General features: G+C 39.3%; 1 protein-coding gene across 1 annotated transcript in view; it reads right to left on the minus strand.

Annotated features, from left to right (window-relative positions):
• Positions 1–257: 257 nt before the first annotated feature.
• Positions 258–19,919, minus strand: part of CFTR (CF transmembrane conductance regulator) — a 198,490-nt gene continuing 178,828 nt past the window's right edge. The window contains exons 26-29 of the mRNA XM_060156169.1: positions 15,828–15,917; positions 3,870–4,042; positions 3,125–3,230; positions 258–1,969 (exon numbers count right to left, since the gene is read on the minus strand). Of these exons, the coding sequence (XP_060012152.1) occupies positions 1,769–1,969; positions 3,125–3,230; positions 3,870–4,042; positions 15,828–15,917 (570 nt within the window). The 3' untranslated portion in view covers positions 258–1,768. The remainder of the gene's footprint in view (positions 1,970–3,124; positions 3,231–3,869; positions 4,043–15,827; positions 15,918–19,919) is intronic.

Raw genomic sequence — 19,919 nt, forward strand, 5'->3', positions numbered from 1 at the left:
ATGATGATCGTACAACAATGTGAATGTACTTAAAGCCACTGAATTGTACAGTTAGAAATGGTTAAAATAGTAAATTTTAGGTTATGTATATTTTACCACAATTTAAAAAAAGAAATAATTTTTAGAGTGTCTTAATTCACATAGGATTCTCAAGAAACTATATCTAAAGGAAAGATTCATGTTTTGTGTACCATGATCCTTAGAGACTGAAGTAAGAGATCAATGAGACACGATTAATGAACACATCTGAAAACCCCTAAGTTTCACACAAATATATGGATTTTATTGACACACGATATTTTCCTACAGTAATAAATAGAATGCAATCTTAAGGGTTACTTTGGAGTTGAGAAGGCAGTGTATCCTTGATAGGGGTGGTCAGATTTTGTGGTACCATTTTCTTTAGAACTGCATCTAAGAGGGAACAAGTGTACTGGCCGGGAATCACACAGGTATATGCAATATCTGTGTGGGCCCTACTGTTTCTCTCCACACCAACATAATTCATAATTCAAACTGGCTAATATCCCCCAAGTTTTCCCCTCCTCCCAGTTTTAACATATCATAAAAATAGCTAGTACCATAAAAGTCAACATTTCAAATATAAAAATCTCTTATACAAATATAATTCATAATATAATCATTCTTAAAATACAGCCATTTATATGAGTTTGAAACATTATTAAAATAAATATTTCCTAGAGAAAATTTCATTTGCATCACAAAATTATAAAACAGAAGCATATAAAACTAATTCATGATTGACTCTACTTCAGTGTGTCCATTATCTCTCCTGCTCAGTATATACAGTATGAAGTACACATAGGTAGCCTGAAAACACACCACATCACCCTTTCTATACCTAGATCTTTGAATTTCATGTACATCTACCTGTAGCGCCCACAGCCTACCTGCCTACACACTCTACCTGGAGCTTCTGGGTGATGAAGGGTTCTCCTGCACCAATTTGCATTAAAGCGTTTTTCCAGCCATCCTTCAGTTCAGAAGTCTTATGAGCTTGTTACTTTCTGGAAGCAGACATCTTCTCTTCCAAATCAAGGGAGCTACATCTTGGTTCCCTACATGGGACTGTAACAGCCCGTTTCCCAGATAACGGATGTTTTCTGATTTATTTGCATTTGGGTATTGCTGAATGGTACTAACCCTGATTTCCAAGATCGGGAAGTTCTGTCTCCTGACTGATACTTAGGTGTTGTGTGGTGCATATTTTGATGGGCTGTCTTGTGACTCTCACAGCATTCCATTACTTGCTTGGAAACGGGGCAGTCTGAATCCTTAACAGACAATATAGCTGTGTTTTTAAATATCGTGGAGAAAAAGGTATATAAACATATATAAGCCACTAAAGTTTCCAGTTATCATTACTTAATTGTATCTCTAAGTAGTATGATTACAGTTCTTCTTCAATAATATAAATGAGTAAGTTTCACTAAACAATAAGTTGAAGAATTAAGCTGGCTGACGTTTACAGCCACCTTTCCAGTGACGACCAAAGGGAAAAGTTTTCAGGAAAAGCTGGCTTGCGATTCCAAGTGGTAAACCTTCAAGGATTTGAAGTACCTGTCACACGGTTTGACCATTGCCAGGAAGCCATTCATCCACGGGAACATCCTTAATTCCTCTTACCCGAAGTTTTCCTTTTTTAAAAAAACATCATTCATCCTTGTTTTCTGAGGCAGAAACTCTTTTTTTTTTCTTTTCTTCAACTCCACGCGTGAATGTCCCAGGCAAACCTTTGTTCTGCTCTCTAAAGCCTTGTTTCTTGTACCTCTTCTTCCGTCTCCTCCTTCAGGGCAGCGATTTTAGACCGAGACCTCTGCTTGCTCGAGTTCCGGTGGGGGAAGAGCTTCAAGCGGACTGTGGGGCTGATCGCCTGCCGGAAGAGGCTCTTCTCGCTCAGCATCCTCTGGATGGAGTCGTACTGCCGCACTCTATTCTCCTCTATGACCTAGGGAAGTGGCCGTTAGTGACAACTCGGACAAAGAGGCAGGGCGGACCAAAGCAAGGCAAGAAGGGCACAGGCTCAGAGGATGAGGAAAGCCAGAAAGAACACACAGCGAGTGTCCAGAGGCTTGCAGTCTGAACAGTCAGGGAGAGCTTGTTTCACCGCTGAGTCCTCGTGCTTTATGGAGCTTCTACCATTTGTGAAATCAGCTGTAATTTTTTACTTAGAAGCTGGGAGATTGCTTTTTTTAAATTGATATAGTACTGAACAATGTGCTTCTTCAGAGAACTTTAGAGGAACTAAGGGGGCTTTGAAAACAAGAACTATTCATGTTAGATCCCTTGTGTATTAACCTTACAAATGAGTGTTAAGTCCACAGCACCATAAAGAGTTGAACCACGTCAACAGTGGATTTGAAGCTTAACAATTTCAAATTGGTCAGGATGTGCCTGAGTTACTGTGCCTCCTTCACTCGTTCAAGCTGAACCTGACCGTAGCTGGGCAAGAGGTTGTGAGTCGGCCCCTAACTTATCACTCGAAGCTTAGTAATAATAATGGTAATAACAATCTATCAGTAAGAAAAGCATTTACCTCCAGGAGCCTGAAAAGCCTTAACAGAAATGATGTGATGCATCCTCCTCAGGATTTCCTTGTGGCTAAACCCAAAGGAATTTGTAAACATCACTTGAAAGAATCGGTGACAGTTTTGAAACCACAATGAGAAGGTGGTTGGGAGACGCACTAAGCTGAGTTCCAAATAATGGCTAGAAAAATGAAATAAACCTTTCAACTACTGCGTTAAAACCATACATCAGGTTGCAAGACAATCCAGGCCTGTTCTGGACCCCATCCATGGGAGATTCAGTTACTGAAAGCATCAGGACCTAGTCTTTTTCATGACTGATCCCCAAATAAAAGAAGCAAAAAGTATAGATGTTCCAATTTATTAATGTAATTTAGTAATAAGCTGCTATTTTAGATTGGCTGAATTCCAACCTCAACTCGTTGCACAAAGTGAGACACTTGGGCAGGTATTTTGAGTAAAGCTGGATAGCTGTGAGCTTGTACATTGCTGTGACTTGCAGGAACCAGCACATATCAGATTGTTATCAAGAATCAAAGGCGAGATGAGATCTTAAGTAAATTAGAAACACTCACCAAAAATCGCTGACATTCCAACATTGCCTCTATCCTGTGTTCAGAGAGGATTACTGTGCAATCAGCAAATGCTTGTTTTAGGGTTCTTCGAATGATCTGGTATGTTCTAGCAAAGAAAAAATACCACATATAACATCACAGAATGTTAATAATCTGTCTCTATCCTTGATAACATACCTATTCTTCTGTCAATGTAATTCCTTAAATTATCTTTCCTTGAATCCTTTTAACAGAATGTTGCAATAGAGTCAGCCACAATCAGCTTTCCAACCACAGGGCAGATTCTAAGTTTTCATCAATAAATAGGACAAATATTTGGGAAAAAATTTCACAGTTTGAAAAAAGTTTCCCAAATAAGTATATGTTTCATTATGTAGCATCAATAGTAGTTCTTTATTTTATGCTATAAATATTTCCTATGTTATAAATGGGATAGTAAGGAAGACCATAAGAACCCAAGTATGCCCATGTAACTAAATATTTTATCACACGTCAATAAGGGGGAAGAGTTTGTATGAAATTGCAAAATTACACTTAGAAGAGAACACATAGCTCTTATACTAGGAAATAAGCACTTGTGCGCATGTCAAATAGTAACTTTTCCACTGGGCAATTATTTCATATCTAGAAGGTAGTCTCCTGCTTGCAGACATGACAGCCTGATGGAAATTTGTGTCAATATGAAGTATGTCTCAATGATTCTTTTCCCCCTGTGTTATTAAATAGCAGGAATTCTGAAACTCACATTGGATCCAAATGAGCGCTGGGTTCATCAAGCAGCAAGATCTTTGCTTTACTGAGAACGGATCTGGCCAAGCACATCAGCTGCTTGTGGCCATGGCTTAGGACACAACCCCCATCCATAAGGACAAAATCAAGCTTCCCAGGAAACTGCTCTATCACAGATCTGAGTCCAACCTGCAGAAAAAAAAGAGGAAAAACACTGGGCTTAGGAGGGGTAGTTCACATACCACAGGGTTAAAAACACTTAAGAGGCTGATAATCTGAAAAGACAGGAGTTCTAAAAGTTTAAATTTCATAACAAAAATTTCATATTTGGCTTTAACTGAACAAAAGACTATGTATAATCTTGGCAGCTCTAAAGCATCAGTCTACAGACTGTTTCAGCTCTGTACTTTTCCTTTCATGAGGTTTTCAGGGAATGCCTATTCTATGCCAGGTCCTCCAATAGGGATTAAAGAGAGGATAAATGGTCCATGGGCCCTGCAAAGCTCAGGGTTTATAAAGACATACACAGATAATTATAACACAATTTAATACATGCTAGAAAAGATAATATGTATAGAATGCAGTTACTCACTGTATCATGACAGATTCTTTTATGTTACCTTCCATTCTCTACTCTGGAATAACAGAGCATGAAAGGCAGCAATAAAAATCAACTGAGGAGCCATTCAAAACCACATATGGCAATGTACTACTCATCTCTTTAATTCATAAAAACTGACTTTAAGAAAGTCACGAAACTATGAAGTAAAAATAACTGGAGTTAAAATGGTGGTGTATTACTGGAGATTTAAAGGTGCTTAAATATTCGGGTGGAATATGAGAGTTGTGTTAGGGTCAACGGCTTATTTTTTTAAGCTAGATAGGAAAAATAAATAGGTTGAAAAAGCAAATGAGATAGAGAAACCCATTCTTTCGAAATAAGATAAAAAATGAAACCTTGCCTCATATCACTTATTCAAATTGACATTGACATATATATATTTTTTTCCAAGTGTTGCTGAGAACGGATATATATATATATATATATATTTTTGCCAAGTGTTGCTGAGTGTTTGAGACCTAAAGAGATAACATATGATTATATCCTGCCCTTGGGAAGTCTGGGATTTAGTATTGGGAGGTAAGATGTGTTCCCACCTACCTGTAATACAGGCAGAATAAGATAGTGGCCTTAAGACAGACTCTCACGAGTTCAGTGATGAATCTGGAGATGGCTCACATCACTGTGTTTGTTCAGTAAATATTAACTGTGCCCAGGATATGTATTGCAGCCAATATTCCTTTCCTTGAGTGGATTTCTCATTAAAACAACCTCACTTTGTGTGAATTCATTAATGTTTGAAAAGAGTTTCTGAGATGGTAGGGAAAGTAAACATATTAATTAGACAAGGGGGACTATTCTCATGTATCCTGGAAGACTCAAACATAAAACTAGTTTTGGATCTAACCAGCTGAGAATGTGAATAAGGGCTCTTGGGTGAGGAACTGGAGGACTTGTGTTCTTTCTCTCTTCAACTTTCGCTTTTTATTGGCTTCAGCCTGTGAACCTGCTACATTTCTCCCCTCTCGAAACAAAAACCCCTCATTTGCCTCCAGATTCTCCTTTAGCTATTATTTATTTATTTAACAGATCTTTACTGGAGTATAATTGCTTCACAATACTGTGTTAGTTTCTGTTGTACAACAAAGTGAATCAGCCATATGTATATATATGTCCCCATATCCCCTCCCTCTTGAGCCTCCCTCCCACCCTCCCTATCCCACCTCTCTAGGTCATCGCAAAGCACTGAGCTGATCTCCCTGTGCTATGCAGCTGCTTCCCACTAGCTAACCATTTTAAATTTGGTAGTGTATATATGTCGATGCTACTCTCACTTTGCCCAGCTTCCCCCACCCCTCCCGTGTCCTCAAGTCCATTCTCTATGTTTATGTCTTTATTCCTGCCCTGCCACTAGGTTTGTCAGTACCATTTTTTTTTAGAGTCCATATATATGCGTTTGCATACAGTATTTTCTCTTTCTGACTTATTTCACTCTGTATGACAAACTAGGTTCAGACTCATCCACCTAACTACAAATAACTCAATTTCGTTTCTTTTTATGGCTGAGTAATATTCCATTGTATATATGTGCCACGTCTTTATCCATTCATCTGTCGACGGACACTTAGGTTGCTTCCATGTCCTGGCTATTGCAAATAGTGCTGCAAGGAATATTGTGGTATATGTTGCTTTTTGAATTATGGTTTTCTCAGGGTATATGCCCAGTAGTGGGACTGCTGGGTTGTATGGTAGTTCTATTTGTAGTTTTTTAAGGAAACTCTATACTGTTCTCCATAGTGGCTGTATCAATTTACATTCCCACCAACAGCGTAAGAGGGTTCCCTTTTCTCCACACCCTCTCCAGCACTTATTGTTTGTAGATTTTTTGATGATGGCCACTCTGACTGGTGTGAGGTGATACCTCATTGTAGTTTTGATTTGCATTTCTCTAATAATTAGTGATGTTGAGCATCCTTTCATGTGCCTCTTGGCCTTCTGTATGTCTTCTTTGGTGAAATATCTATTTAGGTCTTCTGCCCATTTTTTAATTGCATTGTTTGTCTTTTTGATATTGAGCTCCATGAGCTGTTTGTATATTTTGGAGATTAATCCTTTGTCTATTGCTTCATTTGCAAATATATTCTCCCATTCTGAGGGTTGTCTTTTTGTCTTGTTTATGGTTTCCTTTGCTGTGCAAAAGCTTTTAAGTTTAATTAGGTCCCATTGGTTTATTTTTGTTTTTATTTTCATTACTCTAGGAGGTGGGTCAAAAAAGATCTTGCTGTGGTTTACATCAAAGAGTGTTTTTCCTATGTTTTCCTTTAAGAGTTTTATAGTGTCTGGTCTTACATTTAGGTCTTTAATCCATTTGGAGTTTATTTTTGTGTATGGTGTTAGGGAGTGTTCTAATTTCATTCTTTTACATGTAGCTGCCCAGTTTTTGCAGCACCACTTATTGAAAAGGCTGCCTTTTCTCCATTTTATGTTCTTGCCTCCTTTGTCGTAAATTAGGTGACCATATATGTGTGGGTTTATCTCTGGGTTTTCTATCCTGTACCATTGATCTATATTTCTGTTCTTGTGCCAGTACCATACTGTCTTGATTACTGTAGCTTTGTAGTATAGTTTGACATCAGGGAGCCTGATTCCTCTAGCTCCGTTTTTCTTTCTCAAGATTTCTTTGGCTATTTGGGGTCTTTTGTATTTCCATACGAACTGTAAAATTTTTTATTCCAACTCTGTGAAGAATGACATTGGTAGTTTGATAGGGATTGCAATGAATCTGTAGATTGCTTTGGGTAGTATAGTCATTTTCACAATACTGATGCTTCCAATCCAAGAACATGGTATATTTTTCCATCTGTTTATGTCATCTTTGATTTCTTTCATCAGTGTTTAATAGTTTTCTGAGTACAAGTCTTTCACCTCCTTAGGCAAGTTTATTCCTGGGTATTTTATTATTTTTGCTGTGATGGTAAATGGGATTGTTTCCTTAATTCTTCATTTTGATTTTTCATTGTTAGTGTATAGGAATCCCAGAGATTTCTGTGCATTAATTTTGTATCCTGCAACCTTACCAAATTCATTGATTAGTTCTAGTAGTTTTCTGGTGGCATCTTTAGGATTTTCTATGTATAGTATCATGTCATCTGCAAACAGTGACAGTTTTACTTCTTCTTTCCCAATTTGTATTCCTTTTATTTCTTTTTCTTCTCTGATTGCCGTGGCCAGGACTTCCAAAACTATGTTGAATAAGAATGGTGAGAGTGGACATCCTTGTCTTGTTCCCGATCTTAGAGTAAAGGCTTTCAGCTTTTCACCACTGAGTATGTTTGCTGTGGGTCTGTCATATATGGCCTTTATTATGTTGAGGTAGGTTCCCTCTATGCCCATTTTCTGGAGAGTTTTTATCGTAAATGGGTGTCGAATTTTGTCAAAAGCTTTTTCTGCATCTATTGAGATGATCATACGGTTTTTATTCCTTAATTCATTAATACGGTGTATCACATTGATTGATTTGCGTATATTGAAGAATCCTTGCATCCCTGGAATAAATCCCACTTGGTCATGGTGTATGATCGTTTTAATATGTTGTTGGATTCTGTTTGCTAGTATTTTGTTCAGGGTTTTTGCATCTATGTTCATCAGTGATACTGGTCCATAATTTTCTTTTTTTGTGATATCTTTTTCTGGTTTTGGTATCAGGATGATGGTGGTTTCATAGAATGAATTTGGGAGTGTTCCTCCCTCTGCAATTTTTTGGAAGAGTTTGAGAAGGATCAGTGTTAGCTCTTCTCTAAATGTTTCGTAGAATTCACTTGTGAAGCCATCTGGTCCTGGATTTTTGTTTGTTGGAAGATTTTAAATTACAGTTTCAATTTCATTACTTCTGCGCACGGGCTTTTTCTAGTCGCAGCCAGTGGGGGCTACTCTTTATTTCAGTGCACAGGCTTCTCATTGCGGTGGCTTCTCTTGTTGCGGAGCACAGGCTCTAGATGCGCTGGCTTCAGTAGTTGTGGCGTGCAGGCTCCATAGTTGTGGCTCAGGGGCTTAGCTGCTCCGCGGTGTGTGGGATCTTCCCGGACCAGGGCTCAAACCCATGTCCCCTGCATTGGCACACCGATTCTTAACCACTGTGCCATCAGGGAAGCCCTAGCTATTATTTAATGTCTCCCCCTTTTCTCATCTAGAAATCTTAAATAACGAGTGTGTATCTGTTGTCTCTACTGCCTGAGACCATAGAACATTTTTTCCCTTCTTCAAACATCTATTCCTTGCCTTATGAGAAACCACACCCTCTATGGACATTTCTTCTTATTATCACATGTAGGTAATTCTCCCTCTTCCTGTCCCTTGAATATTAGTTTTCCTCATTGCCAACTCTCCAAATCCTCCTTCTGAGATCTCATTCATGCTCAGAGTATCAACTACCACTGATAAGCGAACGATTTTTCATCTTTATATCCAGCCCTGGACCTCTTCCAAATACTTCTTAATCTTCCATCTCCTTGCCAGCCCTATTACAACAACCCTAGGCCAGGCCATTATTGTCTCTTAAGCTTCATACTGTAATCTCAAGTTGATTGTCACCTGACAACCTCACAGGGATCCTTCTAAAATATAGGTTTGACCCCATCATTTCTCTATTTTAAATCCTATGGTGGCTCTCCTGCTGACAGAATAACTGAACTCTCTCAGATGGCAGATAAGGCAACCAGAATCGAGCCCCCTCCACTTTTACTTCCAGCAGCACTAAACACTCAGCTTGTAGTTCCCCATACACCTTGACCTTCTCAGGTTTGTGCCATTCCTTAGCCGGGAGCACCATTCCAAATACTCCTGATCATCCTCTAGGGCAGTCAGGCACATAGTCACAGAAGTATGGGTGCAAGTTCCCCTGTTAGACTGTTGGCTTCCTGAGGGTAAAGACATGTGCTCTTTAGCTCACTACCAATGTCAGACACATTGTCAGCCTCAACACACCCATTCATTTGTTCAACAAATGTGTACTGAGCCCCTGGAATGCTGGCCAAACAAAACAAACACAGTTTTGATGAATGACAAATCAATCCGATTTAAGGAAGAATGACAAATGGTAAATGAATGAGTGCTGGTTTTAGCTCCCCCAATATGGAGTGTGATCTAAAACCAGTCACTTCACCTGTCGGTGTGCCTCCACTTTCTCACCTTTAAGACTCTATAAAACTCCTTAAAAACAAATTATCAAATAAGAAGTTCTTTAACACTGATAGGTCAGCATTTCCTTTCAGATCAATCAGAAATACTTGAGAACTTTTCTTAAGTCAAATTAAGCATCAAGAAAAGTGCTGATGAAAGACTGGAGCTATGAAGTCACACAGAAGTGGCTTTAAGTCTGCACTCCACCACTCGCTGGCTGACGCTGTCAGATGTGTTACTGGAAGTCTCACTTAGCTCACTGGAAAAAAATGGAGAAAATACTAGGATAGACTTCAAAGGCTTGTAATGGGGACTAAATGGGATAATTTGTGGAAAGAGCTTGCCACAGAGTGTAGCTTGTGGTAAGCACCTAATCAACCCTGACTATTAGTATTGTTAGAGCCTGGGAAATCCCAAGACATGGGCCTGGCCACTGAAACGTTTCCCTGGTATGACAGTATGACTTGTAAGACTTTCCCTTTACAAGTTACCTTGGAAAGCAAGTTAGCAGAAAGTGTCACAATACTAGTAATTTACATCATGCTTAGTAACAAGGTTGAGACTTTGTTAAGAACATTGCAGCATGTAGTCTCCCTTTAGATTCACACCAATCATACTCTAGTTTCCTAAGGCCATAGGGGGAAAGCTACTTTAGTGTGTTATACTTTGTACTTTCTTGTGATAGAGAGCTGAGCAAAGTGTGTGGTTCTTACCCAAATGAAACTATTTCTTAACACAAGTAAATAAGTACCTAAATATATAGCACTGTCAATATTCAGAGAAGAAAACTGTATAAAATGAGTGACAGAGACACAGGCCAATCTAGGGTGCATTTTGCCACATTCCTATCTCAACTGTTTTACTCACTATCAAGTATAGTAAAAATCTTTTAAAATCATATTCACTAGAGAAAGGTCAACATAAGTTAGTAAAAGTTTACTAGTTTGAAGTCAGTGAATATTTAACAAATGTATTAATTACCTATTTTCTGCCAGATATTGTGATAGGCTTTGGAGAGAAAATGGGAAGCAAGATAGACTAGTAATTGGTTTTTAAAAGATATAAAGTTCTTGTTACCAACTCCAGGTACTGATAAGAATGGCTTAAATTAACCTCGTGATTGTTTGGGTGCTCAGTCATGTATTCCTTAATAGACTCTTAATGAGAGTTTATTAAGTTCTAGGCACTATGGCAGACCTGGGAATTCAAAGATGAATAACACAAGGCTCTGCCTTGAAGGAACTCATGGCTCAGACAGGGAGAAAAATAATAGGTGGGAAATTACTGTTAAAAGAGAAAAGAGCTATTGGGGGGGGGGAAAGACTTAAAGGGAACTTGCTACAGAGATCATCTAATTTAGTGATCTTTAACAGCAGAATTCTTTAAAAATAAATATATACATGTATACACACACATATACATATATATTCCCAATATAATATTATTTATACTATTGTCACAAACCACTTTTCAACAGATTAAAAAAAAATACAAACTTTAGATTAGCTCTGTCCAAACTAAGGTGAATTTTAATTACTGGGATCTAAACATTTCTAAGTATTTTTGTTCCAACTTAGCATTACAAATTAATCAAAGCATCAAAAGTTTGTGGATATAAAGAACTTTGGGAAGAAAGAATTTGTCAGATTTATGCAGTTGAGCTAATAAATCATATGTATTTCCAAACTACTATTTACAAAGAAGAAATTTTATTTTGTGACATATGAAACTTCAAAAATGTATTACAGTCTGTAAAGGACCAGGTATTTTCTTCAAAGTGTTGACTTTTGCTATTGCTGCCCTCTGGAATGTTATTATAGAGCAAGAGTTTGCTCTTGTGATAAGGAAACGTGAAAAAAAAAATCAGAAAAGTGAACTGTGGTTGGACTGGGCAGTTATAAAAATAGACTCTGTCAACTCCTTTAGACACTCCTTTTGCTATTCTGCAGGTTTTCCAGGGCAAATTTTCACCTTAAAAGGCCACTATTTCTGTTAGTTTGTGTGCCCTCTAAAATAGCTTACCTGACTATCGATGTGTAAGGAAGGAAACTATTTTCTAAGTAATCCAAAAAGCAAACAATTACCAAACAGTTTTCCTTCTAAAAGCATTCTAAACCATTCTAGAACCAACAGATGTGCTGCTTGGATGACACAGGGTAACACAGACTGTGGTGAAGGAGCCTGAGATTATGGATGCCACTGGGAAAGCTCACTGTGGCGAAAGAGCCTGTGAACCAGAAATCGAGGGAGACAGCTGTTTCTGCGCCCACCACCCAGCTCAGCTAAGTCCCTCCGATGTCTCAGGGCTCAGTGTCCTCATTGCTAATGGTGATACCCGTTGTGTGTCAATCACAAGGCTACCTGCATGATACATTACACATGAACCATTTATTTATTCATTTAAATAAATGAATCAGATCATTCATTCATTCATTCATCCAATCAATGTTTATTGAACACCATGCACATGCCCAACACTACTCTAAGCAAGGAAATACCACAGTGAATATCTCTGCCCTCAAGGAACTTACAAGCTGGTGGTGGACATGGACAAGTTAAGAGGTAAATCTCTCTCCTGTGCGAAGAAACCTGTGAAAGGGGTGGAGGTACCGGATACACGTAGGAGGGGCTCCTCTCTCACACCTGGAGCATCAGGGCAGGTTTCTGGGAAGAAGTGATATGTAAGGAGAGGCCTGAATGGTGAGGGGGATCAGGCAGTGAAGGGCTGGGGGTGCCCCAGGCACAGAGCGTGTGAAAAAACCTCTGGAGAACAGACAGCACATGGTGCCTTAGAGGAAACAAAGGAATTCAGTGTAGCTGGATTCTGGCAAGCAGAGGCAGTTGGGGAGGGAGTTTAGAGAGGCAGGCAAAGATGAAATCATGAAGGACGTTACAAGCCACCTTGAGCAGTGTGGACTTTGTCCAACAGGCAATAAGGAGCCTTAGAAGGGGAGAAACAAGTGCTCAGATGCAAGGCTGCAAAGAACAGAATGAACTGTAGGGAGCCGGTAAGAGAGACACCGAACAGGAGCCTGTTTCTAAAATCCACATGAGAATTAGTAGTGGTGTGAGATGGGGATGGAGAAAAGTGAGTATATCCTAGATTTTTGCAGGAGACAGTCTTGACAGGGCTTGGTATGTGAAGACAGGTGGAGAAACTGGGAGTCAAGGATGAGACCCAGGTCTTGGCTTTGGGCAACGAGAAGCTGGTGATGCCATCCACTGGAATTGGAAACGCAGGACACTTGTGTGGGTGGGGCAGCTAAGAGACTCACTTATGGACATAAGATGCCTGTCCATGCTGAGATGTCAGGTCGGGAGCTCTGGGGACAGGTGGATTTGGGAGTCATCAGCACAGAAGTATTAGTTAGAGCTAAGAGGATGCATGATATTTCCCAGGAAGAGTAAGTAAAGTAAGAAAACAATTAGGATTCTGACAAGCAACAACATTTAAGAGACGGCCAGGTAAAGACCTCATGAAAACATGATTATAATAGCTAACATTTACTTAGTACCTATTATGTGGCAGGCCTTAGGCTGGGCCCATTATACATATTAGCCTGAAAATGTACAGCAATGCTACCAATTTATTAGACCACAATGTTAGGGTCATCTTTTTGTTTCCTTAAGATTCAGCCTCCTTTGAGATTCTCTTTGGTCTACACAGCTGGTAAAGTCAGTGCTCCTGTGGAGGAGCTATCTGGTCCTGAGTTGTTTGTGAAGGGGAAAATTAGATCTCTGTAGTTCTGGGTCTTAGAAACTCTTTCCGTCCCTTGGACTTGCTTTAAATTCATCCATAGAATTATAAGGCATACAGTGCCAAGATGAAGGTACGGGCCTAGGGCACAAAGGGTAAGGAAGCTGCTTTGGCCAGTTTTGTTTCCAAGTCTTAGAGCTTGTAACTAATCATGTTCCTCATGGCTTCACACAATTCAGCCCAGATCTGCAAAGATAAGGTTTCACACTGGAGTGCAGGGCCCAATCCAAGGTAGGAATAGAGTGTTTCTTGGCCTGACATTGTCATCGTGCACACTTTTGATTTCCGTTTCAGGGAAAGGGGAATTACAAAGAATTGGGATAAGATTCAAGTGTTTGGCTCTCTGCTGTTACTCAATTCATTTCCCTCTAGAGAAACAAGTCATACCAAGGTCACAGAGAGGACTTAGATGAAATGAAATTCAATTCCAGTTTGCCCTGGCCAATCCTGGTTTACACCTTTTGTCCCATTATCCTGTCCAGGTGAGAAACTGACCCCTCCCCAAATGGTCCTGTTTGGGCAAAGTATATGATCAACCATATAGGACTAAAGTCCAGACCCCAAAACTTGTAAATCAATGCCTTTTCTGCTTCTCTGGGATGTTGCTTTTTTGTCTGTGCTCCATTCTAAGGCCTCCTCAACAAAAATTTATCACTGCTACTCAAACACATGGCATAACTGTAAGGACAGCAGCCCATCTCTGTTTTTGAACAGTAAATTATTTTTAAAAGGATCAGTAAAAAAGATATACCTAGGGGGCTTCCCTGGTGGCGCAGTGGTTGAGAATCTGCCTGCCAATACAAGGGACACGGGTTCGAGCCCTGGTCTGGGAAGATCCCACATGCCGCAGAGCAACTAGGCCCGTGAGCCATGGCCGCTGAGCCTGCGCGTCCGGAGCCTGTGCTCCGCAACGGGAGAGGCCGCGATAGTGAGAGGCCCGTGCACCGCGATGGAGTGGTCCCCGCTTGCCGCAACTAGAGAAAGCCCTCGCACAGAAACGAAGACCCAACACAGCCAAAAATAAATAATTAATTAATTAAAAAAAAAAAAAGATATACCTAAGTATGAGTTGATCAAATAAAAATCTAAACAGGCAAAATTTCTGCACATATTGGCATTTAAAATCTTAACCATGTCTTCTAAAATTTTAGATTATTTTTATGATCCTGATTTCCTGTAAACTTTATTGTGACTTGGCAATACTTGCAGATTTTATAAAGTCTAATGTCTTCCTTTCAAAGTTTCTCTCCCACCACACTGTGTTCCTATAGTTCATTCTCTGAAGTCACATCAAAGACCTTAAAACGTGTCACTTGCAATTTAGTTAATGTTTTCTTTAAAACTCCTGTTTGTTCGGTAATAAGGAAACTTTGATAATGAAGACGGTTAATCTAAGTGCATTTTATTAGGGGCATGTTAAGGTTAGACACTCAATGGGTAAGTGTTTAACACTCACAGGCATTTCAAAGCTTCTGTCAAGATCTACTCTGAAGGGAGGAAGCCAAGGAAAGAACATTTGGGATAAACCGAACTGGGCTTTACAACAAGGACCAAATATGTCAGAGACAGTGGAATAAAGCTGTTCTCTGAGAAGACCTTTGCATCTCAATGTTCTTAGGCCCCATAATTGTAGTCTGCCACCATCCAGAGCTTTGGACATAAACCTCAAGTTTAGTAAACTGGAACAATTTATGTTCTCCTTTTCTTAAATATAACGCCTGTATTTCAAGGATTATCAGTTAACAGCTAGGGTGTCGGTTAAGGGAACCAAGAATCCCACTCTAGCTCTCCCCCAGCCCTAAATTCCTTAACCACCTGGTGGGTAAATACAGGGTATTATTTAGGAATTTAGATTCCATTTTAATCCATGTATTTCCTATGGTGTCCTAATGACCTCAGGGAATAGAGTCTGCCACATCTACGTCATGTGGTATTTTGGCTGGAGGTGCTCACAGCCAAAGCCTCTGAAGGCGGTTGATTTCTGGTGACTTCCAGACAAGATTGTAGCCATCTTCAGGTGTTCTAGGATGGTCATTAACCTTTTGTGCTAAACCTATGCTTCCCAGAGAAGTATATCATGTCAAACCAAAGCCTCCTTCTTATGCTGGGAAAGTTTCAGAACCTAGACAGGGAGTAGATGAGATGGTGTGGACAGATGCTCCTCTGTATCGGGAATAATCCTGGTGTGCTGTAGGTGTCTGGGTCTCTCCTAGTTCATGTCTCAGTGATGCGCATTTGGGAAGAAGGCCAAAGTATACTAACTCTGGGGCCTGATAGTTGGAAACTTACTACTGAGGAAAGGGCTAGGTCTAATCCAAAACACTTGGTGCTCGAGGTGTATTAGAGTTTTCCATTTTAAAGTTATCCACACACACATGCACATACATGCACAAAAGTGTATAAAATCATCTCAGCTGTGATAACCACTCGTGTGTATGAGCAACCTTTTTCAGAATTACTTCAGTGAGCATCCTTACCTCATCAGCAACTTTCCATATTTCTTGATCACTCCACTGCCCATAAGGATCCAGGTTTTTTCTAAATGTTCCATAAAAGATGAATACTTTCTATATCAATAAAAAAAGAGGAAAGCATGAATAACCTAAAAAACTTTGTAGATTTCCCTCATTTTATTGTGAAATATTCCAAACAGAAAAAAATAGTTAAAGAAATAGCACAACAAACATCCATGTACTTACCATCCAGTTTTCTTAAACGTTTATCATATTTGCTTTGTATATTTTTAAGAAATAAAATATTACAGCTACATTTGAAGCCCCTTGTTAACACTTATCTAATCACAATGTCCTTAGAATAAAGAAACTGAGATCACTATAAGTTGTGGGAAATTAATTTTTTTTATTCCTAGTAATATTCCTTACTATGAACAAATATAAAATTAAAGTTAAAAATTATAAGTTTATGAGTTATAATTAACTTGGTAGAAGAAATTCCTATTTTGTTCATGTATTTTCCTTGGATTTCTTTTATGATCCTAGCTTCCTCAGGGGTTCTGAAACTCTATGAATTTACAGACACTCAAACACATATATTCACATGGTCTATAAACCAAGGCACACTTCTACTTATACAACCAGACAGACACAGGAAAGTGTCACGACTTAGAAATCAGTGAAAGAATGAGAATCAAATATTTGTTTAACTGAATGTATGACACAGCAGGGAAGGGAGGCAGATGAGCTGGATCCTGCTGAGGTAGCAAAATGACAATTACAAATTTCCTGTAAGGAGCATTGCAGAACTATCCCCCCTACTTGCTACATCACTGTCTACTTAGGTCTGCCTATATGAATAAAAAATTTTTTTTAAAGAAAATCACTGTCTCACTGGGAAATGCTGATGCAACAATAAAGATAATATTTAGGTCTCTCTCTCTCTGTACACATGGGTGAACTGAAAAATACTTTGGATGTAACATTCAGAAAATTTTTTTCTTTACCATTTTTCTTTTGCCTTTGGTTAATAACATCCAGTCAGGAGAATTGAGAACTAAATTCTTTGAAGCTTTAGTTTTCATTAATTGCCTTAGGCTAAGAGAGAATGCTCAGCGCCCAACTGGTCTGTGAGGAACTGCACAAGGTAAGTCAGCCCCAGATGAATGGTGTCTGTGCCTCTCAGGCAGGAGAGTATCCTCACCATGGCAGCCAAGTTCAAGGACAGTCACGTTAGAAACCTCAGTCCCCAGGGCATAATTTATGGCTTAAAAAACAAAGTTGTGGCCAAATATCACAGGAACCCTCTGGAGAAGGCAACAAGACTTATGCTGGTATTTCTTAATCTGCATCAAATCACGTTCCTAAGGGATGCTTCCACTGCTTTACAGAAGTGAATATAAGAGACAAATATATGACTCATAAGAGATGATGGATATATTTGTACATCCTCCTCCAAGCTTCCAGGTAAATGAAAGTAATGTCCAAATAAGCTAAAGAGAGCAGACAAAGTGTGCTATCAGGAGATTCTGATAAACTAAAGAGAATTAAATAAGAAGTGGCTCTGAGAACGCCAGTCAATGTATTATTGAAGCAATTAGGTTTATTTGGTATCTAAAGTTCAAAGGCTTGCCAATGGAATTTTGCCATTTACTGTTTTTCACATGTTTTCTTTTAATATTATGTTTCTTTATATAAAAGCTTCTAGCATTATTGAGAAACATAGGAAATAACAACTGTGAGGGTTTACCAAGTATAAGCCAATGTATTACTTCACTGAAGTTATCTCCACCGGGAACTCAGAGGCCAGAACACAGAGCTCCGGTCTATGGCAGGCTTACCGTGTGCCTGGCAAGGCTCTTTACATGTGTTATATCTTTTTATCTTCATATCAGCCTAATGAAATAGATCTTATTGTACATGAAGAAATCACAGCTGGGAGAAGTTAAGTGACTTGCCCAGGGTTACTTAGCTAGTAGTTATGGAGCTGGAATTCAAACCTAATAGTGTTTGTCTCCAAACCTGTGCTCCTCATAACCATAGCAAAATGCCTCAAGTCCTGGGCAGACCAGTTTTTATTCCTATCTGGAGCTCAAGAAAGATTAAAGGTTGAGCAGGTGCAGCCCATTGGGTCCATAAAAAGCCCATCAGTGCTCAGCAGCATAGTCATAATCCAAGCACTGCTATCCATCCCTCTGGTCACGGGCTCAGTTCCTGTACTGGGAGTGGAGATTTCAGCTTCCTGTTCCTATTCAGGATCTGACTTGAAGGTTTTTATATGGGTTACAGTGTCCTTGTAACTTTCAAAGAGACTTAACACATCCAATGGAAGAGCACAATAGGAAATTTTACTTTGGCCAAATGGAAAAGGCCATTATTCTGGAGGACTGTGTAGAGGCCAAAGGTGTCATAACATCAAAGCAGACACAGAAGTTATAAAGGCAAGGTGCCTTCCTAAGATGCTGTGGCAATGCAGCTCTGGCCTGGTAGGTATACCTGTGAACAGGAACCCAATCTCTTTGAGCCTTAGTGTTATTGTAAAATGGGGAGATGCTACCTTTCTTCTCAAATCTTCTCTCACTTCGGGCTTTCCCATTTTGATAGATGGCACCTTCGTTTTATCAATCCACAAACCTTGGAGTCATCTATGACTTTTCTTTCTTCCTGATCCTCCCAAAAGGAACCAATCATCAGTCCTGTGGATTGTTTTCCCCAATGTATCTCAAATCCATTTGTTTCTCTATCTCTATGGCCACCACATAGTTCAAGCCACCGGTATCTTTCTCTGAACACTGTAACAACCTCCTAATTGGTTTCCTTCCTTTCATTCTTGCCTCCCTCCCAGTCCACTCTCATTTAGCAACCAAAGTAATCACCACAAGTGTAAGTTGCATCATGTCATTAACCTTTTAAAAAAACTGTCAGCGGCCTTCCATTACATTCAGAGTAAAATGTAAAACCCATAAGATGGCCTACAGACCCTGCATGATGCAACCTCTTGCACTTCGTCTGTCTCATTTAGTGCCCCTGGCTACTCCACTCCCTTTTTCACTCCAGCCTCCAGCCACCTGGGTTTCTTTTACTTCCTCAGTTCACTTCACACATTCTATCCTCCCTGCCTGGGAATCTCATCCCCTACCTTCTTCCTATGGCCAACTACATCCCTCAGGTCTCAAGTTCAATGTCACTTCCTCAGAGAATCTCTCTTGCTTCTTAACATCGAATAAGGTCGTCCAGTAGGATACAGCTTATAGTGAATATTAAAATTACATATGCATTTATGAGCATTTTGTTTTTAATGTCTATCTCCTCTCCTAGACCATAACTTTGCTGTGTACCCTGTCATTAGCACACAGGCTTTACATAGTATATGCTCAGTAAACACTGCCTGAATAAATAAATGGGCTGATGTGAACATAAGAAGTAAAACTATGAAACATCATAGTCACAGTTCAGCACATACTATTTTTCTTCCTTTTGAAAGAATAGCTACCACAACCCAGAGTGTTTAAATGAATAGTACTAACAGCCCATTAAAACCTTGATGTTTGTAATTGCTTGAGAAATGGTATGCCTAACTTTTTTCACAGTAGCCTGATAATTTATATGTAATAAATGTATGGCAATATACTATATATTAATTTTATTTAAAATAGATACATATTCAAAATTACACTGGAAGAAAGTTTTTGTTGAAACTAGACATCCAAAAATTTTAGATGCAGTGGATTTGATACCATTCCGAAATTCTATAGGTCTTTTGTTTACAGTTTATTGTCTAGCATTAAAATAATACTTTAATTTTAACTTTAAAGAAAAATTAAGTGAAGGAACTGGTTCAGTTAAAATTCAGTTTCATACAACTAATCAAACATTCCATTCTTGTCTGACAAATAGTACCTGGCACTCATTTGCTTTGAGGGGTGCCAGTGGGTGTCCCATTGTTTTCTATGCTACTGGAAACAGTGTTTCTACAAACTCATCTCTAAAGCTGAGAGGTCCTTGGAGGTCACCTACGTCCTTTTCCTGGTGTACAGATGAAACAGCCAGGGTCCTAAGAAGTTATATGGTTTGGCCAAGGAGGCACAGTCTGATTGTGCAGCAAAAAATACGCTG

This window comes from Lagenorhynchus albirostris, chromosome 8 (assembly GCF_949774975.1).
Source record: "Lagenorhynchus albirostris chromosome 8, mLagAlb1.1, whole genome shotgun sequence".
NCBI classification, from domain to species: Eukaryota; Metazoa; Chordata; class Mammalia; order Artiodactyla; family Delphinidae; genus Lagenorhynchus; species Lagenorhynchus albirostris.